The 25,262-nt window shown below is 38.0% G+C and overlaps 1 protein-coding gene and 1 long non-coding RNA gene across 4 annotated transcripts in view; one reads left to right on the top strand and one right to left on the bottom strand.

Moving 5' to 3' along the window:
- The window catches only part of PALLD (palladin, cytoskeletal associated protein), a 520,996-nt gene that overhangs the window by 488,055 nt on the left and 7,679 nt on the right, over positions 1–25,262 (top strand). For all 3 annotated transcript variants that reach the window (XM_027837582.1, XM_027837584.1, XM_027837583.1), the window contains 3 exons: positions 4,622–4,771; positions 16,839–16,933; positions 20,367–20,499. In XM_027837582.1, the coding sequence (XP_027693383.1) occupies positions 4,622–4,771; positions 16,839–16,933; positions 20,367–20,499 (378 nt within the window). The remainder of the gene's footprint in view (positions 1–4,621; positions 4,772–16,838; positions 16,934–20,366; positions 20,500–25,262) is intronic.
- On the bottom strand, positions 2,187–25,198 carry LOC114024548. Its single transcript, XR_003566915.1, has 3 exons — positions 25,148–25,198; positions 20,926–21,026; positions 2,187–2,339 (listed from the first exon to the last, which is right to left on the bottom strand). It is a non-coding gene; the product is annotated as an uncharacterized LOC114024548 (long non-coding RNA).

The following is a 25,262-nucleotide window of genomic DNA, read 5'->3' as shown; positions in this document are numbered from 1 at the left end:
ATTTCTCTCGTTATCAGAATCTTCTGTCTTCAGATCATTTACCAAAAGTGCATGTTTAAAAATTAATGTTTGTTTTTACATCACCTTCATTTACAAACATATCCACCACCACTTCCACCTTTCACCAGGAGTCTATCCCTTAAAAACAAAGTGGAAAAAAGCATTTCAGCAAAATTCTCCAACCTATTCAACTGTCTGCCAGTGTTCTACCCTCATGATCCCTCCAGTTTCATGAAAAAACAAGGGAGGTGCATTTTGAGAAATATATATTAAAATAATTAGATAACTAATGTAAACAAAGCAGATGTCAAATAACCTCAGAAAATTTGTAGAATATCAGAGTTCAAACTTACGTTTGTAATTTATTTTAGAAAATATATAATTCATCCCCCTAAGTCCTTAGTTTGCAGATTCAAATATGCTCTTGGCCTATCATAAGTACTCGGAGAGGTTTGCCAGAGATCTGAATGAGGAACAACCACATTTTTAGTACTGGGGCTGAAAAATGAGGTCTGTGACATAGATGTGATGCTACCATGAGGCACTGGGGATATGATGAGCACCTCGTAGGGCATAAGCATACTGACATCTCAAGGGACCTGCTCTTTATCACTGAAACAGCTAGAAATAAACCCAGACATCCTAAAATTCATTTCTTAACTCTTTTTTTTAGAAGACCAGTGGATTTCTCATCTTTTGAAACTGTTGTGAAATTGAGCTCAGGTCTTTTTCCATTCTCCCACAGTGATAGGGAATGAGGAAGGACCTAGATCTAACCGTGATCATATGTGCAATAATTACTTTCTTTCAAGGAATGTTTGAGGTGCCTTGGGGAATACAGGAAGCATGTGGCTCATAGTCAGGGGGGAAAATCCCACAAAGGAGCTAATGCATTTAGTTTTCACAAGTTATGAAGGCCACATTTGCAAGCAGGTCACAGAATCCTAGATTTAGAGGTGGAAGAGGCCTCAGATGTCATCTAGACCAAAGATGTCAAACACACCCAAGTACAGCCAGATTAGGATGTATGTAGTAGCAAAGCACATGTACCATTTCCACTGTTTAAATATCATTTTCTGATACTGAACCATTTGAGAGTGTCAAAGACTTGGGTGGCAAGAACTTGCCTTTCTGAATCTTCAGTAGCTGAGTCTTCAGTGGCTATAGTACCTGTGGGAACAGTTGGCAGGTTGCATCTTCACAACAATTGCTTCCCAAGAAGTTAAATGATTTGGCCAGTCATATAACGAGTAAGCGCCTGAATCAGGATGTGAACTCAGGACTTTCTGGCTCCAAATTCAACACTCCTATCTACTGTGCCCCTTCTTTTATATTTTTAAATACTTAAATGTATATACTGTCTTCCTATAATAAAGTATAACCATTTTGAAGGCAGGCAGTAGTTGGGTTTGTTTTTTGTTTGCTGTAGGGTTTTGGTCTAGCAGAGTGCCAGACGAAAGATACTTAATATATACTATTTGACTGATGATGATAATTATTGTTTTATTTTATTATTATTTAAGGGAATTATTATTATTATATATTATATATTATATATTGTATATTATTATTAAGGGAAACCTGTTACCTCCTGAGGCAGTCCATTCTATTTTGGGATAATCGTAATTGTCAGGAATCTTTTTGTTAAATCAAAACTAAATTGCCCTTTTATAATTCCCAGCAATTAGTCCTGCCCTCTGACACCAAAGAGAAAAACTCAAATCCTTCTCCCTCTATGACAGGCCTTCAAAAACTTAAAGATAGCTATTACCCCGCCCTCCAACTGAATCTTTTCTTCTCTAGGCTAAACATCTCCAATTTCTTTAACTGAACTGCGTGTCATGATCTCGAGGACTTTCAACAACTGATTGCCTTGGGGATAGTTTTCAGTGAACAGTGTCCTTCCAAAAAATGTGGTGCCCAGAACTGAATCCAATACTGTAGCTGTGGTCTGACCAGAGCAGAGAATATCGGCACTAGTACTTCCTTATTCTCAGCAGCTAAGACTTTCTTAATAACCTGAGATCACATTAGATTTTATGATTTCTGTACCACACTGTCAGTTGATAAACATTTAGTAAGCACCTACTATGTTCCAGGCACTGTGCTAATTGCTAGGGATACAAAGGAAGGCAAAAGATAGACCCTGCCTTCACAGAGCACACAGTCTAATGGCAGAGACAATATGCAAACAACTAGTTTTTTTGTTTTATTTTGAAAGATAAAGGCAGCCTTTCATATGTCATTTTCAGGCAACAGAAGAGTTAGTATGTAGGGAGAGGCTGAAGATCAGTCAGCAAGCACCTGTCTGTCAGATCTGTCAAGCACTGGGCCAAGTACTGGGGATACAAAAACAAAATTGAAATCATTTCCTGCCCTCAAGTAACTTACATTCTAATGGGGCAGGTACATATATATGGATACAATTAATACAAGAGAGCTTGAGGAGAGAAAGGGAGAATTTTTGATGAGGCAATATGGTAAAAGATGCAAAACTATTCATATTCCTAGTCATACTCCTGGACCCATGATCCTACAACTAATACTATACCTTACAATGTTATCACAAGAGGAAAAGCTACAAAAAGTATTCAGATAAGCTTTATCCATAATAGCAAAAAAAAAAAAATTAGAACACATGTACCATTAGCTAAATAAATTTTGATACACAACATAATGGAATATTAATTCTCCCTAAGAATTGATAAGAAAAATGAAAAGAAGCATTGGAAAAGGTATGTATAATTATAAGGACTGAAACTCTGATTTTCATTTTGTATAGGAAACTTCGAGATGAGGAAACACCCTCTATCAATACAGATTGGCACCTTCTCTGCAATGGAAAGTTTTAGAGAATTGCTTAGATCAGAGGGGTCACACTCAACTCAGCAAAACTGTCTAATACAGGCCAGAACCAGATTAAAATGTAATGGGGAAATTTTTAACAATATAAATAAAAATACAACATAGACAGTTGCTATATGGTTTTCTAGGTCAACATGCAGCCTGCAGGGATCCATTTCTATTTGATTTTGACACCACTAGGAAGTTAAATGACTGACCCAGAGTAACCTAGCCAGTGTGTGTAAGAGGCAGAACCTGAACCCAGGTTTTCCTAGCCCCAAGGGCAGCTTTCTACTCACTATACCATGCCAACTGTCACACACACATATCTACATATACATATATATATGCACATATACATACACATACATATGTATCTGACTTCAGTTATGTAAAAGAAATCAGAATTCTGTCAGAATTGGAAAAAATATAATATCATAAGTGGAAATAGAAGCAGACAGAGTATTTTTACAAATTTAACATTGCAGATAATGATATTCCTGGTTTTGTTGTTGGTCAGTCATTTTTTAGTCATATCTGATGCTTCATGACCCCATTTGAGGTTTTCTTGGTAAAGATACTGGAGTGATTTGCCATTTCCTTCTCCAGCTCATTTGACAGATGAAGAAACTGAGGCAAACAGGGTTCAGTGACTTGCCCAGGGTCACATAGCTAGTCAGTGTTTAAGGCAGGATTTGAACTGAGGAAGATGAGTCTTGCTGACTCCAAGCAGAGTACTCTATGCACTATGGAGCTACCTAGCTGCCCATAGTTAATGTAGCTTTCATCTTTTTTCCTATTTGAATGACTTTCTTGTTGATGATTACTTAGGTCCAAGATTTCATAAAAGGTCAAAAACAAACCTCATATGTCTTAAAAGTTATGTTACATGTGAAGAAGAAAATGAAACAGACACAGTGTGGTCCCTTTATTAGCTTAATATAAACTAGATAAGCATATAGGAAGGCCCCAAAGAAGAATTCAGTGAGGGAGAGTAAACTGACTGTGAGTAAATATTTATCTTTTTATATCTGTATATGATGGAGGAGAGGTGAGTGGTTTTTTTTTTTTTTTGAGGGCGTAGGGCAAGTGACCAAAAACAAGGAGATCCCAGGAAGATGTGAATCACGGTGATGAAGCAAAGTGGGACATTTAATGTAAAAGAGAATAGGGTCAGATAAAAAACTAAGATTAATGCTACAGGAAAAAACTAGACACAATTTCAATTAAGAATCCCAGTTTAAAAAAAGGAATAATTTCCAAGAGAAGTTCATTTATTCCAATGTCGTCTTCTCTTAGATTGACACTATATTTTAGTAACATGGCTTACAACTATGTTTTGTACATACTTTATTTCTTCATGTATCTTTTATTTCATTTGGGGTGGTTATACCCTCTAGTAACAGATTGCTGTCCTTCCATGCCTTAGTAGATGGTCCTCTAGATTTCCCATGCCTGAAAAATTAAGTACTGCCCAACCACATCTAATGATGAAGTTCTCTGAACTGAGCTGCACTGCTCTTCAGACAAAAGATCAACAGTCCATCACTGGGCCTACAGTCAAACCCTGGCAGATATTCTGTTCCATTGGCATTGCCTTCAAGAAACAAGAATCATCCCCCGTCCCCCCACCATAACAATGAGCATTTAAGTGCAGGAAGTTTTGTACATAACAAAAGATAACATAAAGGCCTTTACTCATCACAAACTAGAAACAAGTGGTTGGAAAGAAAGTTCTTCCATCCTCTTACTGTTCATTTATAATTTCCCTTTGCAGATCTATTGGTTCAAAGATGGAAAGCAAATTTCTGTTAGAAGCGATCACTACAGCATTCAAAAAGATCCTGATGGGACCTGCTCTCTCCACACCACAGCCTCCACCCTAGATGATGATGGAAATTACACTATCTTGGCTGCAAATCCCCAGGTAAAGAGAGGTGTGACTCCAGGCTAATCAGGCATCCTGATCCATAATTCTTTTACCAGGTGTTCAGTCTGACAGTCCCGCTATTTAGTTGAAAAGTGAAGTTATCCTTTGGCTCATGTGAAATTTTGTTTTGTTTTCAGATGCTACCTTGTTAGAAAATAGAGAACCTTTTAGTTAATGGAAAAGGTTCAGGGCAGCTAGATGGCGCAGTGGATACTGTGGATACTCCTCTGGCTCTGGAGTCCGGAGTCCCTGAGTTCAAATCCAGCCTCAGACACATAACACTCACTAGCTGTGTGACTCTGGGCAAGTCACTTAACCCCAGTTGCCTCAGCAAAAAAAAAAAGAAAGGAAGAAAAAAAGAAAAGGTTCCTTAACATTTGCCTTAAGTAAAATTTCCATCACTTCTCATTAATCACAACAGATATGCTTTTGAAGGAATAATTCTAGATATTCACTGGTGACAGAAATACAAATGTAATGAATTAAGACTTTGAAATATACATTAAATGAATAAATAAATGAATTAATTAGCTAATTAATTAAACACTTACTATGTGCCTAGCACTGTGCTAAACCCTTGTGATACAAATGGATAACATGAGACAATTCTTGCCCTCTAGAAGCTCAGACTATAATTAAGGAAGGCAACACATAAAAGAAAGCTCTGCCTCTGAGTGGAGAGAAAAGCCTGGAATTACTGAGGGTGTAGTGGTGAGGTGAATTGTCTGAGCTCATTAAGTTGCATCAGGAAATCTATCACAATGCTCAAGGTTCTTAAAGGCATTGAGGCAAGTCAGGTGGTAAGACCTGGAGGACCTTAGTATGCAGTGGCAGGTCAGAAGCTAACTTGCAGTTATGGGAAATAGAAGCTTTTATGGTGATCAGGTGGTGTTTAGAATATTTTTTGTGATCTTTCATGGCAGGCTAGGAAATAAATAGGTATTGAAGAAGCTAGTTTTGATGTCAACAATGTAGTAAAGTGTTTTGCGAACCATAAAACACTTATTTAGGAATGCAGATTTCAACTTCTCCATGTCTTCCTATTCTGTTTGATTCTTGCCTGTGTTTGTGCATTTATCCTCTACAGAGTATCTACCCTGTTCTCCTTCCTTTTATTGACTTTGGGGTACTATTACAGGGTTTTCTCTAATTCTTGAAAATTTAAGCTTCCTGAAGGCCAGGATATTTTTGTGTTTGTATCCCCAGTGCTTCACATGTAGTTGGTACTTAATAAATGCTCACCTGCTTTTTGTGACCGCATGTACTCTAAATAATTTCCTCTATCTTGGAAATTATTGTTATTATCTTGCTGTAAACTCCTCATAGCCTACACACTTCTTTACATTGCCCTTAGAGTTATGTGTAATTTTAATTCTGAGATCATTCTGAGATCATGCCCCAATCCTGTGATTTTCTAACCCAGTCCATATGGTGCTACCTGACATACACTTGTGGTTGAAAATAGCCCTAGCGGGTGGGGCAGCTAGGTGGCGCAGTATATAGAGCACCGGCCCTGGATTTAGGAGGACCTGAGTTCAAATCCAGCCTCAGACACATAACACTCACTAGCTGTGTGACCCTGGGCAAGTCACTTAACCCCATTGCCTAGCCAAAAAAAAATAGCCCTCAGGGTAGCAGTGGAATAGGAAGATCTCTAGATAGACTGTGACCACAGTATGACTCAATATAGTCTTGGAAGAAAAATTTCCAAACAGTATACAATCTGTGTGGGATCTCCCTAACTTATGGCTTCCTCTCCTAGTTGCCTTCCACTCATATAGAGAAGGACTTAGGGAGCAGCCATAGGCTTCCATAACCATTACAACTGCAGAAAGAGAAAGGGCCAGATATCAGGACCATAGCATAGGCCACAGGAGAGTGGTTTGTGGCACTGGGAATGCTGCTGTACTAAAGAATGATTGGACCTTCATCACAGGTCCCATAATTCTGCCTTGCAGAATTCTAAGAGAGTCTTCTCTGGGGCTAACCAGTCCTATGAAATCCTTTCCTGGTGCCTATTCCCCACCAAGTAGAGGAGGAGAAGTGGCACAAGAAAAGAGACTGAATTGTTGACTAATCTGTACCAGGCTGCAAAGAGCCTGGTTCTTCCTAGCCTCTTTCTCCAACAAAGATTAGAACAACATGCCTGTTTTGGTATCCCCAGGTGGGTCTCACTTTTAAGTGAAGTCATTAGAATTTCAGAGACCATTCTGACATGAGCCACTTGTGGCTCCAAATAGCCTCCAAGGCTACCATAACCAATCTAGAATAGAATATAGGTAATAAAACAATCTACTCATTGGAAGTCACCTTTCCTACCTAAATAGCCAAATAAAGAGAGTAAAGAAGCAAAAGGTCTGGATCATTCTCACATGGGATGATAAGGCCTCGCAGCTAGCTCGATAGAGACATTTATCTCACATTAAAACTGCCATGGGAGATTTTTTTTTTATGCCCCCTGCAGCCTGGACAGATGCTCTTCAAGCTTCTCAGCAAGGCTTTGCCAGTATGTCTTAATCTTGAGTGCAAAACTTCCTGCTTTTTGAATCTTAAGTCTTCATTTAGTAGATATTGCCAACCACCCAGAATCATGCCAAACCTCATGTTGATTTTATGAGTCACCATGTAGAAATCGCGTTGAGATTTACCACCAATTGGAATCCAGAGTGGTATTTAGAAATGACAGGTGGTAAACCATTTTTGTGCCTAATCCCTGGCATGCTTTATCCTTTGCTGCTACAAGCATACCTCCACAGAGCTGTCTAACAGAGTATTTTGTCATCCCCACCTGGTAACATCTGTCAGTCCAAAGTCATTTGCTGTGCTCTTAATTTTGCAGATTATAACATTAATACTCTAAGAAGAGCCATATCAAAAGTAGCCCCTGTTCCTGAACTTTTTTTTCAGGCTCTCTTAATTTCCAAAGCATAAGATGGTTTGCATTGTTGTGTAGCTTTCTGCTAAGCTGAATTTCACTTCCCAGAAAGTTAGTTCTTTATAAAGTGCTATGGAAGAACCTGGAGACCATACAATTTTTATTTTCTATCTTGCTTCTTTGTTTACCAAAAAGAAAAGAAGAAGGCTGGAAATGGAAAGCGGGGGGGAGACTTCCCCCTTTTTATGGTACGTTGCAGCCTGCCATAATGTGAAATGACCATAGGGGAAGAGAAGAGAGCTGGAGTGGAAAAGTCAGTTGGTTAATGAAACCCAGATGGTCAAGATTCCCTGAACAGTGGAAAATAATTACAGTAAGCAGCCAGAGAAGCAGGGTGAGGACCAGAATTAAGAGGAAGATGCTGAAGTTCAATGAGGGCTATTTTATAGTCCATGAAAGTAGAAGCCCTTTTCAATGACATTTTCCCACCTGGATTAATCTTTCTGGAATAGGCAGCCCTTTCAAATTTTGGTTGACAATATCCAAATTCTGCTTGGGAGAAAACATGCAGCAATGACCATGTAACCTCCTGTATGTCCTTTTTGGTGTATGCTGTAGGAGAATGAAACAGCCCCAGTTCAGTGAAAACAATGAAGTATCACATACCATAAAACCAAAAGCGAGGCCAAAATGAAAACCTAAGAGAGAGTTTATTTTAGAGCCTAATCCTATCTTTAAAACACAATTTAATCTTAACACGAATGTTGTGGTCTGTGTTTGCATGTTGCTAAGTGACCCTGCTGCATCATGCCTGGATTCTGGAAAGGTTCTTCAGCAGTTGGTAACTTCCGATGATTGCATATCACGCTTACAAGAGGCAAGCCTTTGCATAGATCTGAGTGATACAAATTGAATTTGATAAACCATGAAATATAAATGTTATTTCCACTTTGCATAAATAACAGGCCTTATGCAAAGGACTGAATAATTTTGCAGGCTGGAGGTTTAATACAAAAAACCTTGTCAAGTTAAATATTCCAGCATATCCCTGGGAGTGCAACATTGAGCTCTGCAGGCTTGTTTGGAATTGAAAAGTCGCACACAGCTGGGCTTGTTAGAGAAAGGTGGTTGTTGATGATGTTTAGCTTTTGCATTGGGAGGCTTCTGGGCTCTTTTCTGGCAAGAGTTTGCTTCCCTTCATGTAGAGAGCACTATTCAGTCATGGTGGAGATGGACAAATTAATAACATCTAATGGAGTCACAGGAACAACTAAGGATCATGATTATTAGGGCTAATTTCTGCAAAATAGGAAGAAAAAATGGATAGCCCTTAATTCTTTAGGACTAGATGCTTCCTCACAAAAATAAGAGAGTGTAAATTTTGGGACTGACCTTTTAATACTCCCAAGTTTTGGTTTCATCCATCTGTGTATTCATTAATCAAATACTTAAAAAGCACTTACTCTAGTCAGACTACTATGCTAAGTGTTCAGGGAGACCACAAAGTTTAGAGGATTGTTTCAGCTGATCCTTGACTTTTAAAAATAGAATTTTTGAAGTATTATACTTTTTTTAATGAATGAGTGAATGAAAAAGCATTAATTAAGCACTCACTATGTGTCAGACACTGTGCTGGAGATGGTCCCTGTCTTCAAGGAGCACAATACACAAAGGGGAGTGGTGACCAAGACAAAGTGATTTGGTTCACAAAGTTCATGAGCAGAACTATAAGGGAATAAATTAACACACTCCATTCAAGAACAATGGAGAATTGATCTGATTATGGTTCAAGGGTCCAGAACTGGAAGGGGAAAGGAGGAAAAGGTAACTTCATGGGGCCCAGGCAACTGACAAGGAGAAGGCAGAGAGTCAGTAATGAAGTAAAGCATAGCTGTGGCTTTTCCTGAAAAAGTGGTCCAGGAAAGGCAGCCACTATTCTAGAGAGTGGTGGATTCAGGGCTAATAATATTGCCCTCAGCTTCCTTCATCTCTTTCTACCTTTCAAATATTTCAACCATCCCCTGCTAAGAAAGAAACCAAAAAACTTCCCAATTCATCTACCAAAACAGAGATCCAGGAGGTTGAAGGGAAAGATGAATTTTCTTCTTGTAGTCAAATATATCTTCTTTTATTCCTAAATCATTAGATTGGAAAGGGAATTTTAAAGGTTCACTAGTTTGGCTTCCTTTCTTTTTTTTTTTTTAAACAAATGAGGAAATGAATTCCAGAAGCATAAAGTCACTTGCCCAAGGTTACACAGTTAGTTGGCAGAGCCAGGATTCAAATTCCCGGGCTTCTGACTCCAAATCCAGTATTTTTCTTCTTTTTTAAACTACACCACAGCTACCTCTTTTTACTTACTGACTCATTGCAGGCAGCTGTGTTTCCTCTGCATGTCCTAAAGCTAAAGAATGTGTTTTTATCATGTCTAACATATCTTCCTTATTATAGTGAAATTTCAGTTCAACAAACCAATTAGGAGACCCTCATAAAGTGTTTTGTAGTGGAATCTTACTTATAATGTAGGCCAGGTCAGGACCTTTCTGAGGTTCTTCTGCCTTGTTACTTTAGTGCACTTAAAGGGCTTTGGGGATGCAGGAGAGAGACTGTTGCTATTCAAAAACTTCATACATTTCACCAGTTAGAGAGTTATCTAGAATAACATGATCAGATAAAAGTTAGTTCCCTTCCGCACTCTCAGCTCATTTCTACTAAGGTAAATCTAAACCCAAGATTTGTTTTTGCTGTATTTTAATATTTTATTGAAGATATAGTCTCACATGACTGTCACTTCCAAGTGACTCCCATCCCCTAAAACAAATAAGCACAGTCAAGCAAAACAATAGTTTGGCCAGGTCTGCAAATATATGCCTCATTCTACCTCAAAGTTCTACCACAAAGTTCACCACCTCTAGGCCAAGAAGCAGGAGGCTTGCTTCATCATCAGTCCCCTAAAGTTATTATTAGATGTAGCATTGATAAGGGTTCTAAAGTCTTTCAGTATTGTTTTCCTTTACAATATTATGGCCATTGTGTGCAAAATTGTTTTGATTATGCTGACTTCACTCCATATCAGTTCATACAAGTCTTCTCACCTTTCTCTTTTTTAAATTTTTTTTTATTTTTCCAATTAATAAGCATTTTTTTCTCTCCCTCCTACTCCCCTACTACCACCACTGAGGAAGGAAGGAAGGAAGGAACAAAAGAAGGAAAGGAGGGAGGAAAGCTCTTTTAACAAATATGCACAGTCAAGCAAAACAAATTTCCCCATTGGCCAATGTCTAAAAATGCATTTTAAGTCTATCACCTGTGAGAAGACAGTATATTTCATCAAACCTCTGGAATTGTGGTTTGTCATTGTAATGATCAGAGTTCTAAAGGCTGTCAAAGTTGCTTTTCTTTATAATGTTTTTGTCATTGCATAAATTGTTCTCATGAATCTGCTCACTTCATTCTGCATCAGTTCATAGAGGTCTTCCCAGTTTCTTCTGAAACTGTCCATTTTGTCATTTCTTACAGTGCAATAATATTCTACTATAGTCATATAACTTAATTTGTTTAACCATTCCCCAATACATAGGGAACCCCTTAGTTTCTAGTTTTTGTTACTGGCAAAAGAGGTGCTATAAATATTCTTATACATATGTGTCTTTTCCCTCTTACTTGATCTCTTTGGGGCATCATACTAGTTACTTAAAGCCATCTTTTTTTCTTAGAATATGTCTGACTAGATTTCTATATAATGCTGTATTGGCGTATGGAGGTGACCATGGATTCCTTTCTCAAATCTTTCATTATTTTAAATATGAATTTAAGAAAAATTTAAAAAATATGAATTTAAGAAAAAGAGCAGAAAAGACGATTATGAAGATATAATATGTGCAGTTAGGTTTTTTTTTTAAGTATATATTAAATTTAATCTGATAGACTTCCTATGTCACCTTCTGAATTTTTTTTCTGTTCTATTGTGTATGTGTGTGTTTCATTGATGCCCTTTTATTTTTTTCATCACTATCACTACCCAACATCCAACTCCTCCACACACACAAAATCCTTTCCTTGTAATAGAGTGACCCTGAGGTGTTGAAGGCTCTACCAGGGCAGTACAAGCCCTGGCAATTACTGTTCAACTGGAAGGATTTCAAGTACAGGCCTCACAATGAACTGTGCATGCCTGTCACCCAAGGACCAGCCTCAATAAGTTCAGAGATACTCATCGCTAGGAAGTCAGGCACCAGATGATTTTTTTGTTTGTTTTTGCCACAGAAATTCACAAAATTCTCTGCTGAGGCATAGGGGCATTATGATCTGTAATTATTAATGATTGGCATTTGTATAGTGCCTTAGTATTTATCAAGTGCCTTCTATATGTACCATGGGAGGGAGCACCCCCATGAGTGGGATCATATGTCCTTGAAATCCTGGAGTACAATTTATTCCAACATGATTTTGGACACAATGAAAACATCTACAAATTATAAAAATTCTGTCCTTGAAATGATAGGAAGTATGGCCAGCCCTGGAATCAAAAAGACCTGGGTTTAATTCCTTGCTCTAACATATATTGGCTGAGTGGTCATTGGCAATACACTTAACCTCTCAATTCCTCAAGCAAATCTCTGAGATTATAAATGTTAGACTGACCAATTTACATTGATAGTGAGTTCCCACACATTAGTGAAATCATAGGTACAGATTTTTTAAAAAATCACTAAAATGTCAAAGCCTATGATGAGGAAACCATATTACCTATTTACACAATTAAAACTATTCACATAAAACAAAATGTACTGACTTCTATTCTCCATCCTTTCCCCAAAACGATTATGGATTCTGCATGTTTATTTATTAAAACAAACATATGCAGCCTTTTGGCAGAACATCAACATTTTAAAGTATAATAGGGGTCTTCTAAGTATGTGACCACCCGGCTTTCCTGTTGCAGTTGGAGACTTCCAGGCTTAAATGAGCCTCATTAGGAGACTCCAAACCAGCTTAACAATTAGGCTCATGCCTAGCATTAACCAACAGGTCAGTATGAGGGAAGTTGGCCTCCCACAGCCTGTATTTTGGGTACAAATAAGCATAAGGTAAACCCCAATGGGACTGGTTTCCATTAGTAAAATTACACCTCATCTTTCATGAGGATTTTATGCGAATTCTGCCGAGTATGTCTGTGGTCAAGGCAGGAAACATTTTAAATGCTAGTTAGGGTCTGTAAAGAATATGCCACAAATATTTTTGGTATCCTCATGTGATATTCCTGCTGAGTACAAAGATGATTCCACTTATAACCACTCCTTCCAGCCCAGTAATTCCTCTCCTTACTTATCTTTCTCTCATGCTCAGAAGTCATAGAATGTCAAGAGTTGTAAGAGACCTTAGATATCTTTAAAGTCAAAATCCTTTATTTTAGAAGGAGGAAACCAAGACCCAGAGATATGGAAATCTCTGGCCCACGGCAGCACAGCTAGTTAGTGACAGATTTGGATTTCAAACTCAGGCCTACTGACTCCCAATTCCAAAGTTCTTTATGCTACTCTGTGATTCCTCTCTTCTACCTTCTTGCATGCTCTTATTCTCTATTATTCTTTAAGGTGCTTAGTCTAGTCCCTGCAATGAAACTGTAACTTTCTTGAATCTCTTGAGTCTTCTACGTTTGCATCTTCCAAAGCACCTAGCATAATGCCCGGCATAGAGGTGTCAAAATACTCAGGTGGCCCACAACACTCCCAAGTAAGGCCCAACTAGATTAAAATTTAATAAAATTTAATTAATGTTCAACAAAATAAGTCAGGGATCTTTATGTACAGCTTAGTGGCCTTGTTTTTATTTGAGTTTGACACCATTATCTTAGGACATAATAATCACTCAATAAGATTTTATTGTTTGGTTGACTGATTCTGTAGCAGTCAGCAAGCATGTATTAAGCAACTACTACGTGTTATATGAGATGATGGGCATAGCAAAGACAAAAATGAAATAGTCCATGCCTCAGACCTTAGGAGCCAAGTAATACTCTCTCTTTCTCCAAAAAAAAAAAAAAAAGATAGTGCCTTAGTAGAAGTAGATGACCAAGATTCTAAAATCCCCACTTCTTTATCATGCGAGGAGAAAATATGTATGCATCAGCTGATCTGATTTCATCAGTGTGAACACTCTTCCACTGATAGTGACCCTTTCATACCTTGTTAGATAGTCTTCATAAGTTACTGTACCCAAAAAAATTAGTAGAGTCAATAGTTGTAGAAAGTTAAGATGTGTCTTTTACACAATATAGTATATACTTCATCAATCGTAACAACATTTATGTTAATAGCACTATTGTGCAAGAAATTTAATGTCAATCCTTGGTATATATCCATATCTTTACCAAACTCAGAGATTAAGAAGGTAATTGATGATCTGGAGAGCATCTAGAGGAGGATAGCCAGGATGATGAAGAAAGGCATTGAATCTATATATAAATGAAGATCAGCTGAAAGAACTAGGAGTGTTTAGCCTGGAGAAGGAAAGACTGAGAGGAAATATGATAGCTCTCTCCAAGTATTTGAAGGGCTGTTAATATGAAAGAAGCATTAGACATGTAGGGTCATAGATGTAGAGCTCAAAGTTATGTTTGAGGTTATCTGGTAAAAATGAGGAAATTGAGACCCCAAGAGGCGAAGTAATTTGTCCAAGGTCATATACTTAGTATGTGGTAGAGCCAGTATTCAAAAGTACATCCTCAGACTCCAAATCCAGCTTTTTTTCTACTATATCAGTTTACCTCTGTTCAGACTTGTTCTTTTTGGCTCCAGAAGGCAAATCTGTGAACAGTGGGTAGCAGTTGAAAAGAGGAAAATTTGTGCTTGATGCCAGGAAAACCTCACAATTGAAGCTCTTCAAAAATGGAATGGGCTGTGCTGAGAAGTAGTGGGTTCCCCCTCTATTGGGTTCTTCTCCATTGGAAGGGTTGAAGTAGAGGCTCAAGTACATAATGATAGAGATCCTATCTAGATTGTATACAACTGAGGAAATTCTGTGGTGAATACACAAAGTATGGCTTCTGCCAGGTATTCAGTCCTATTTGCTATAGATAATGAAGACTACCTCACAGCAAGATGACCAACTACCTCTGGGTTTTTAAGTATTATGGTGGAATTTCAGAAGATGAAATAGCCTTTACAAGCCAAGGCAGAACAGCCAAGTATTGTTAAGAGTGCTGCATAAGTAAAGTCCTATAGAATCACTGACTCAGAGTAGAAAGTGACCTTAGAGGTCTGATCTTCCATCTAGTCCAGGAGTGTCATCTGTTCCATCCATGAGGCAGGGTTATCCAATTTGGGTTTGAGCACTTGTTATTGTGGGTTCCTGTCTCACAAAGCAGTCTATTACATTTCTATACAGCTCTGATTTTAAGGAAGCCATTTTGATCTGAAATCTGCCTCCGTATAACTTTTCCCTGTTAGTCCTATTTCTGCCCCCTGAAGCAACATAGAGTAAATCTATTCTCTTTTATAGATGTCAGCCCTTCACATTTTCAGTCAACTACCATGTTTCCCTTAAGTCTTTTTTTTTTTCTCCAGGCTAAACATCCCTAATTTCATCAACCATTTCTCATTGGTTCTTCTCTCTCATGGTCATTCTCCTTTGGAAGGAATCCAGCTTGTCAATGCCTCTGCTAGACTGTGGTACACAAAATTGAACATCCACCTCCAGATATGATGTGGCAATATTACAGGACTAGCCCCTCCATTGTTCTGGACTCTGCTTCTCTCAGTGCTGCATAAGGGACATAGAGTTTTTTGGGAACCATATCATGTGGTTATCTTAATGTGCCTTTGCTTTTATAGCAGTTTCCTTAAAGGAAGTTGAGATCTAGAGAGCCCTTAAAGCTCTGATTGGTCAGAATTGGCATTGCCCCTCTAATCATTTCCACTTTTAATCCTACTGCCACTTAGGGACTCTTGCTGGAATTCTGTGCATATTCATGGAGGAGGGAAGGGGCAGTGGGCTCAGGCATAAGGTGGGAAGAGGACATTTGCTAACTTGGCTAACTACTCTGGATAAGAGTTTGATGAGGAAGAAATTCAAACAGAAGGTCAAGATGGTAGGCTAGGGATTTCTAATCCATATTATTTGGACCTTTTTTTGTAGCTCCATTAAAGCTTTCTGCTAAATTTATGAATGCCCTAAAGAATTTAACAAATAAAAACTATCTTTCCTGGTACTTTGGCCATTATCTGTAAGGAGATCCATTTTTATAGTTATTTAACACTTAGTGATAAAAATCCTTAGAAAGGCTATGCTCTTGGATGAGACTATGATGTTATAAGAGACTATGATGTTATAATATATGTTATATTATATATAACTATAATGTTATACTCCAAATACAATCCCATTTGCCACAGACACTTCTCACAAAGTGCTAATGACACCATGCCAATACTTAATACTTTTGGAAGTGATGTCATTGGTCATGCAATTTGAAAATTAATGGGACTGGAGAAATGTGCTCCTGGGAAGAGTAGAAGAGGGAGTAGAATGTTCCAGTTTTTATTTTGGCATCTCTGACAAACCATAGATGTAACATCAATACAAAATCATATCCAAACATTTCATATGAAGGCCTCAGAAATCATTATGGGGCACATAAAAGTGTAAAGGGAAGATATCTCTCTCTACCTCTCCCTTTCTCCCTCTCTCTCTCCCTTCCCTTTTTTCCACTGGTGCCATTGGTTAGTTTAGGTATCAATCAGCAACAGTCCAGGCAGCAATAATTGTAATTGGTTTGCCAAATCATCAAAAGCTGTCCTAATGCTTATAAACAGCTCTGGCAGACAGTAACAGTAGATACCAGATGCTGAACCAGAACACAAAAAGAAAAGACCCTCAGGAAGCACACAGTGTTTTTTCTTGCTCTGAAAATCTGAATCAACAGCCAATATTATCAAATCCTCAGGAAAAGGTGGGGAGGCACTCACCACATCACTGGGCTCAAAAATTTTCCTTATCCCTGGGGGAAATGTTTTTCTGGAAAAGGTGAATTGTTGCTAATGTTACAGGCTGATCCACTATAAAATGTCTTGTTGAAACCAAGAATGATGAACACTGGGCAAGAAATATAGAGGCAATTGGCTATGAAAGTATTCAGTTCTGAATCATTTTCCTCCTCCCTTTTTATTTTCCTAATATCTCTGACAGGGCCGAGTGAGTTGTACTGGAAGGCTGATGGTACAGGCTGTCAACCAGAGAGGCCGCAGTCCTCGTTCTCCCTCAGGCCAGCCTCATGTGAGAAGGTATCTTATGTATTTCCTTTACATAGATACTATAACAGCAAAAAAATACTGCCAGGGTCATGGTTGAACCCCAAGACAGAATACATTCAGAAGATATACTGGAGGATTTTTACATTCGACACCCTTCTTGTATTTCTTTACAGGATATTATGGGTCAAGATAAATTGCATCTTTCCAGTATTGAAAGACTGTCAAAATTCCCTGGGGGTGGGCAGAGAGAAGAAGAGACTTTACAATTTCACTGTTCCAAATAAAAAGCATAGTGCAGTATATAAGTATTAATACAGAAGTACATAGTGCAATACATGAGAGTGCTGAATTTTTAAGTTTGAGGACCTCGGTCCAGATCCTGGCTCTTGTCTCTACCTGTGTGACCCTGGACATTCTCTTTGGGCCTGAGTTCCATCATCTGTAAAATGGACTCAGTATCCCTTTAGGTTCTTTCCAACCCTGAAGCTACAATCCTGTTAGTCTCATAAGCAAATATTCGTCAATCTGGTTTGAAAAAGTGAGGAAGTTCATAGCTTTCTCTCTAAGAAGTTGATCTTTAGATGTATCTATAAGGTGCTCCTCTTAGGATTCCTTCATTTAATGACAAGAATACAGGAAAAATCCCAGATTACATCAGAGATGGAACTCCTAGTAGTACAAATTAAAGCCTGACTATGAGTTCATATAGAAGTCCTATGGAGTTGCTTTGAGCACACAGAGGTTAAGTGACTTCCCTTTAAAAGAGCAGAGAAGCCATTCTGAAGATCATCACTGATTTGTCTTTCTTGGCAAAAAAAAAAAAAATCCATCCTATGAGGAGTTTGTGTTGGAGGTTTCAGTGGAATTCCCATTGATCATGATTACACTGGGGAGGAAATATATTTAATACACCCCTTTGGTATTGTTTAATATTACTATGAGATGTTTCAGGCAACCCCAAGGGCTGTTTAGCATTTCCCACAATAAGTGGGGTAGAAGCTATTATAAAGGATAATAATTCAGATTAAATACTATTCCCCTCCTTCTCCTCATTTATGTGGGCTATCAGGCTAGGTCAGAAAAACTTTCCCTCAGAGCAAAGGGAATTATGCTGAAACCTCCAACACCAATTCCCCAGTGGATGGGTCTTTTATGACTCAGGTAGCAAGAATGGTACCGAGAATGGGCTCTCTGCCTCTTTAAAGGGCCAGTAGCCCAGCCTGTCAAACAGATACTGCCCCTGCCGCAGAGAAGTAGCCTCAGAAAGTTCTAAATGGAAGCCATAGTCCACAGCAACAACAAGCATTTTGTGTATAGGCCTTTGTGAAAAAATAAATATACAGTAAAAAGAGTAACAGCAGATGCAAAAAAATTTCAGGATGTGACAGAAGGGAGGAGAACCTAGGTAAATGTCAGGCATTGGACATGTCTATACCTCCTCCAGAAGACTGAATCCACCCATGGATGGGTATATTTCAGACACAGAGTCTATGATATTTGGAAAAGCTCTCTTTGTTTGCTCTGTCCAAATTTAATTGAAACTTCATTTTGGCAACATCTGGAATCCTTGTATTTATTTTTAATTGCTGTCACAACTTACATTAAAACCTGTTTCTCTGGACGTGAACGCAATGGAACAATAAACTTACCATGTGCCTGAGTCAACCTTTTAGTTTCAATTCAGGCTCACTCTATTCTCCATCTCTTTCTTTAGTCACCTGTATTCATGCAAAAATAATGTATTTTTGACTCCCTGGTCATTTACATTCATTTGTGCTATTTCATGGTTTTTTTTTAAATATGAATTCCAATAAATGACATTATTTTGCATACATGTATCAATGTTTCCCTAGAGTATATTTTCCTCATAAACTAGACCTGTGCCTGGAGCAAGAATAAATGGATTATAAACAAGCTGACAATTATTTGTCTATCACAGTAAGAACACTTTGAATTTGTCCCACTATTGCTTTCTCTATTTAAGTGTTCTTAAACTTAATTCACTGTGATTTCTGGCAGGACTCCTTATTTTTCCTTGTGCTATCTTCTTTAGTTTTCTCTGAAATTAGTTTAAATTATTTTGCTCCTAAGTTCTCTAACTAGACTTTCCAAAGGGAGAAATAATATAAAGCACACATACCTGGTAGATTTCTCTTGATTTGCACATTCTCTTTAAAAGGACATTTTTGTAAATGTCATTGTGATCATGGAGTCAAAGGAAAATATGCTTTGCACTCTGTGTATGTGTATGTGTTTTCCAGATGGTATGAAAAGCACTAGGGACAACTAGGTGGCACAGTGGGTATAGAGTTGGGCCTGGAATCAGGAATACTTGAATTCAAATCTGGCATTAGACACTTAGTTTTTGTGTGACCTGAGCAAGTCACTTAACCTTGTTTCCCTCAGTTTTCTCATCTGTCAAATGAGCTGGAGAAGAAAATGGCAAACTACTCCAGTATCTCTGCCAAGAACACCCCAAAAGGGGTCATGAAGAATTGCACATGACTAAAAATGACTAAACAACAACAAAAATGAAAAGACCAGACTTCTTATCCAAAATGAGCCTCAATGCAAATGTGTTAGGATTTCATAAAATAAATGTTATCTTTGCATCTCCCACAAATCTAAGAACAAGTGGAAAGTTACAGTAATTTCCGTTGAAAAGAGTTGGGAGCAAATTAATAGGCAACAGCTGCCGCTACTTCTCACACAAAACTAAAGGGAAAAAATACTTCATTTGGAAAAAGAAAATTTTAATTTATACAGGATGTTCCAAAAGTCTTGGTGCTATTAAAACTTTAACATTGTACTCAGACTTTTGGGTTACCTGTATAATGCTCAATTTTTTCATTTACCTTCGTTTGGATTTGCAGTGATTTTAAAAACCCAAAGATGGCAAAAGTTCAAGTAAGATTTAATACTATGAGCAGTACCTATAGAATCAGAAGACCTGGCTGGGCTCCCATCTCAGCTGTGCCAATTACTTACCTGGGCAAGCAGACAGAAACACAGACAGGCAAGTCAGCTTTGAAAGCTATAGGTTGGATTTGTTACATGCTTTAAAAGAAAAGTAAGCTGTATATAATAGAGACCTGTAATTTCATGTATAATCATTTTTCTGTATGTATATGGAGATATGGATTTTATTTGGTAAGTTCAAAAAAAATTTTTTTATATATTGGGCAAGTCATTCTGAGCCTTAGTTTCCTCACCTGTAAAAGGAGGAGGTTGGCCCAGCTTGTCTCTAAGATTCTTTCCAGCTGATTTTAAGGCCTACTGCAATGCATACACCCTGAAGTTCAGGATTTGTCCCCAAATGAAATAATAGTTTCTAATGTTTTTTTATTCCATTATTGGTTGCCAAAAAAATTGAGATTAAAAAATGGAGCTATGTACCAATTCATCTATTGTGAAAAAAAAAAAATAAGTAAGAGAGCTGAAATCTGTGTACCCTGTTTCAAAGACCCCGATCTAGATCACGAGACAGTGGAGATGAAAATGAACCAATTCAAGAACGATTTTTCAGACCTCACTTCTTGCAGGCGCCTGGAGACCTCACTGTTCAAGAAGGAAAACTCTGCCGAATGGATTGTAAGGTAATTTGCTAATTGATGCTTCCTCTCTCACTTCATCTCAATATAATTACTTTGTACTTCTCTTGTAGAAAAGTTATATATGTTTCTCATTATTAGTAAAACTTCTTCCCTGCACATTCACTATAAATATATGGGTGGAGGTGCTGAATTTATTTAACTTGATAAGAAATGCTAAGAAAATCCTCCATCCCTCCCCCTCATCTTATGTTTATTTTGTGTCCGGATTTTTTTCCATTCTCCATTTCTAACAGAAATTGTAATGATACCTCATTTTCAGTGTCCTCTTATCTTCTGCCCTATTCAAGATCTTTGCCTCTAAATGTTCATTTCAAGCATTTAAGGGCTGAATTGTTAATTTCTAAAATCTTTGGGGCGCCCTCTGCTGGTTCTCTTCATACTACAGAAAACAAATTAATATCTGCTTACCATATTTTTCCATGAAAGAGAAACAAGGCCTTTTTCTTTTTTCAGAGGGACAAGAGGTATTGGATGTGTTTTATTATTTTGCTACTGCACTGTATTTTGATCTAGAAAGATAAGTATAAGATAAATATAAGTACAAGATAAATATAGTTCAGATCTTTTCATTGTAAAAATGATGGCAGACCCCCCCAAAAAACTTTTTTTTAAATCAGTCTTGTTTAAGATTCAACAAATACAATTTGTAACTCATGAGTCCTTTGTCAATATTAGGGTAGTGGGAGGGAAAAAATTATATGTATGTATAGATAGATAGATAGATAGATAGATAGATAGATAGATAGATAAAGGGCACAGGGTGAGTTGAAGATGAAGGGGTGATATCTGGAAAATAAAATTAAGGGGTGAAAGAGGATTATACTGGGAGGAGAAAGGGAGAAGTACAATGGGGTAAATTATGTCACATGAAACAGACAAGAAAAGCCTTTTACAATGGAGGGGAAATGGGGGAAGGTGAGAGGGAATGAGTGAATCCTGTTCTCATAGGATTTGGCTTAAGGAAGGAATAATATACCCAATGGGGTATGGAAATCTATCTTACCCTACAGGAAAATAAGGGGGGAAGGGAACAAGAGAGCAGGGGGTTGATAGAGGGGAGGGCAGATTGGGGGAGGGGATAATCAGAAGCAAACACTTCTGAGGAGGGACAGGGTCAAAAGAGAGAATAGAATAAATGGGGGGTAGGATAGGATGAAGGGAAATATACTTAGTTTTTCACACCATGACTACTGTGGAAGTGTTTTGCATAACTACACCTTTCTTGAGATGCTTGCATTTTCAATGAGTGGGTCAGGAGGGAGGAAGGCAGAAAATTTGTAACCCAAAGTTTTAAAAATACATGTTAAAAATAAAAAAATTTTACAAAAAGATTCAACAAATATAAATGTCTTACTTTCTGCCCTCAGTTTAAAATACATAATTTCAGGGAAATCACTGACAAGACATACTTACAAATAAAAAAAAATTTTTTTTTAATTAGCAAATATCTCTACTTTGATTTTCTTGCTAGGCTCTAAAATAGGATAAGTAAAATGATAGTGGAAAACTGAACCAGATGATGACATGCTATGGGAGCTACTGCAGGAAAGACGTCAATTATACATTGTAGCTGCACACTAAGCTTTATTCCTTCAAAATATGCGAAAAACTTGAGCTTTTCACCTCTTGGGTACATTCTTAGAAACTGACTCTCCTTGATTTGGTACTAAGCCTGAGGAAGCATAGCTTTTTCTTCTCCACTAATTGCAAGTATGTATTTCCCCATTCCCACACATTTCTTGAGAACCGAACTGTCCAAAAAGGTGACTTTTAACCCCAGAAATTATACAATCTTACTGTGCTTGGGGGGTAGAGAGGGGGAAGTGTACAAGGATGGCTGAGAGATGGAATGAAGGGGTATTTTCCTTTGACTTAATATGAGTAACTCTTCCCATTGGAATGGATCCGATATAAATTGGACAGTTAAAGCAAGACAAAACACCAAGCGTTTCTCCTCCTTTAGAAAAGGAACTTAACTTAGTAGGTTTGCCCTGTTGTTTGAGAAAAATAGATCCAACCTACTGTGACACCTTTTGCAGTTCTCAGAGAAGCCTGAGGCCTGCCTAAAGCATCTTCCCACCATTCCCATCTCTACATTATCCCTGGTGGTGACAGTGATGCAAAGGCAGTCAGTTATGCCAGAGAAAATGAGGAGAAAGTTGTGATTGTAGAGGTGGAAAGGTAACCAACGTGAGGGAGTACATCCCTCTCCAAGTCTATATACTCATGCTACTTTAGTGCCTAAACTTGTTGGTTATGTCCAAAGGTTTTCATATTCACTCTGGCTATCTGCCTCTGTGGATCTGATCCCCAAGATAAATTTGACTGCTTTACAATAATTGGAATATCATTTGATTTGATTTTTTAAAAAATTCTTACAGAAGAGAAATCCTCCCTTTCATGCTGCTCCCTACCTGTAAGGAGGAGGCATCTTTAAAAATGATGTTTGATTCAAAAGATTTAAATTCAAAGCACTGTATACTGTAGGCAGGATCAAATGAATGACACATAGCCAGAATGGAATTTGGAAGTTCAGTGACAGATTTTGGCACAGTTGGGTCTTCAAAGGGAGAATTGTTTTATAAGCCAGCTGACATCTTTTTTGTCTGTGAATTTCCCGTGAGAGAAGAGAAGGGGGGTTGGGAAGTACCCTTAAGTGGTACTTTCCTCCCATTCTGAATCAAGGACAAAACTGGAAAGAGCTGGCAGATGGCAGCCCTCCTCTGGCTTCACAGTGCATCATGTTATTAGCAATTAAATGGCTTTTATCTGATCTCTGGTCAACACAACTGTCATGATTTTAAGATGTTAAGATGTTTTCATTGTGATTCTAGTTTGTGGAGATTGCTTTCTGGGTAATCTCAAATTGCTTTTGTTACCCAGTTTCCAGTGTTATTAAAATAATCATCCTTGGTACTGATTGAAATATTAAATAGTATTTCTTATAGTTTTGGCAGTCCCACAGTGAAAGAAGTGATTATTCTGTGTAAGGGCTGAATGAGGTATTTGTCACTATCATTACTGTCATTGCTATGCATCTTTCTGACCTAAAATTCAGCTGACATTATCTCAATAATCCTCACATTCTAGTAAGGTCATAAGGCATTAAACTTTTATCACCATTTCACTGATGAAAATTAAACCTTCACTAACAAGGAAGTCATAGTATCATGAGTGAGAGAATGAAAAAGTATTTACTGAGCACTTACCATATGCCAGACACTGGGTAAGGCACAGAGATACAAGCAGAAAAAGCAAGACAATCCCTGCCCTCAAGAAGTTTACATTCTAATATGGGAAGACAAAATATACAGAGGCATAGTGGCCATGGAGAGGTTTTTTTTTTTGACCAAGGAAGTCACAGGGACATTAAATGCAGTCAGAGCAAATAGATGATTTGGCACATCCTTTCTGAGAATGGTAGTACTGATTTCATTATTGTTGCCAGAGCAAGAGGTAAAAAGTCAAGGGTGGGGGAGGAGTAGGGCATGCACAGTTGCATGCCATAAAGATGGCTCTGTAACAGTTTCATGGGGGTCTCGATCAGTCTAAAAATGGTGAATGTATACCAGCAGAATCCCAGGCCCTAGGGTATAGTTTAGTGGAGTGCCTTTTCAGACAGAAAGAGTCAGGAGGGCAGGAACAGAAATGTGAAGATGACCAGGGAACAGTTAGGGGGGTGGAGTCTTGGTTGAGCTAGAAATGGCAAAAGTTCACCATTTAGAAACCTAGGAGCCCAGATCAAGATCATAGAACCTTAAGGGTTGGAAGGGACCTTAAAGGTCATCTTGAATCATAAGAGCATATGTTTAGAGCTGAAGGGAACTTTAGGGGTCATAGATAGTATCATAGAATTTAGAAAACACCTATTCCAAACTCTTAATTTTACTGATGGTCTATAGCCCAGGGAGGTTGAGTGATTTACCTAACATCACACAAATTGTAAATGGTAGAGCTGTAATTGGGACTCAGTTCCCCTTAATTCCAAAATCTGGAGTTCCTTTCACCAAGTCCTATGAGAAGCATTAATGCTTTCAATCACTGAGATGTAGGCCAACTACCCAAGCAGTCATTCAGATCTCTAGAGAAAGAAATGTATTTATCTCACAAGGTACCCATTACATTATTCAGGAGCTCTAATTATGAGAAAGTTCTTTTCTTTGTTGAACCAAAATCTGGGGGCAACTAGGTGGCACAGTGGATAGAGCACCGGCCCTGAAGTCAGGAGGACCCAAGTTCAAATCCAGCCTCAGACCAAACACTTGACACTAGTTGTGTCAGTCACTTAACCCCAATTGCCTTAAAAAAAAAAAAAGACATGAACCAAAATCTGCCTCTCTGTGACTTCTATCCCGCTGGTCCTAGTTCTGTCCTCTGGGCAACATAAATTAAATGTCATCTCTCTTCCAAATAAAAACTGGGTGTTGCTTCAAATATTTTGAAGATAGTGATTATGTCTACTTAAAATTTTATTTTCTCTAAGCTATTCAGTCCTATTTCTGCCACCTGTTTCCTGATGAGATCGCTAGTTTATTGAGGGTAGGGATTTTTTTTTTACCTTTTTTTGTATCTCCAGGTCTTAGCACAGTGCCTGGTGCCTTAATAAATGTGTATTGACTGAATATCTTACCTTTCCAAAGCTGTCATTCATTCCATGAATCTTTGGCAATGGATCTGACTGCTAAATAGAAAAAAAAATCTATCTTACACAAGGAAAATTTCTTAACCTAGAGCTCTAAGAGACC

Source organism: Vombatus ursinus, unplaced genomic scaffold (genome assembly GCF_900497805.2).
Source record: "Vombatus ursinus unplaced genomic scaffold, bare-nosed wombat genome assembly UNPS02014821.1, whole genome shotgun sequence".
Lineage (NCBI taxonomy): Eukaryota > Metazoa > Chordata > Mammalia > Diprotodontia > Vombatidae > Vombatus > Vombatus ursinus.
This window is presented reverse-complemented; position numbering and strand designations above follow the sequence as displayed.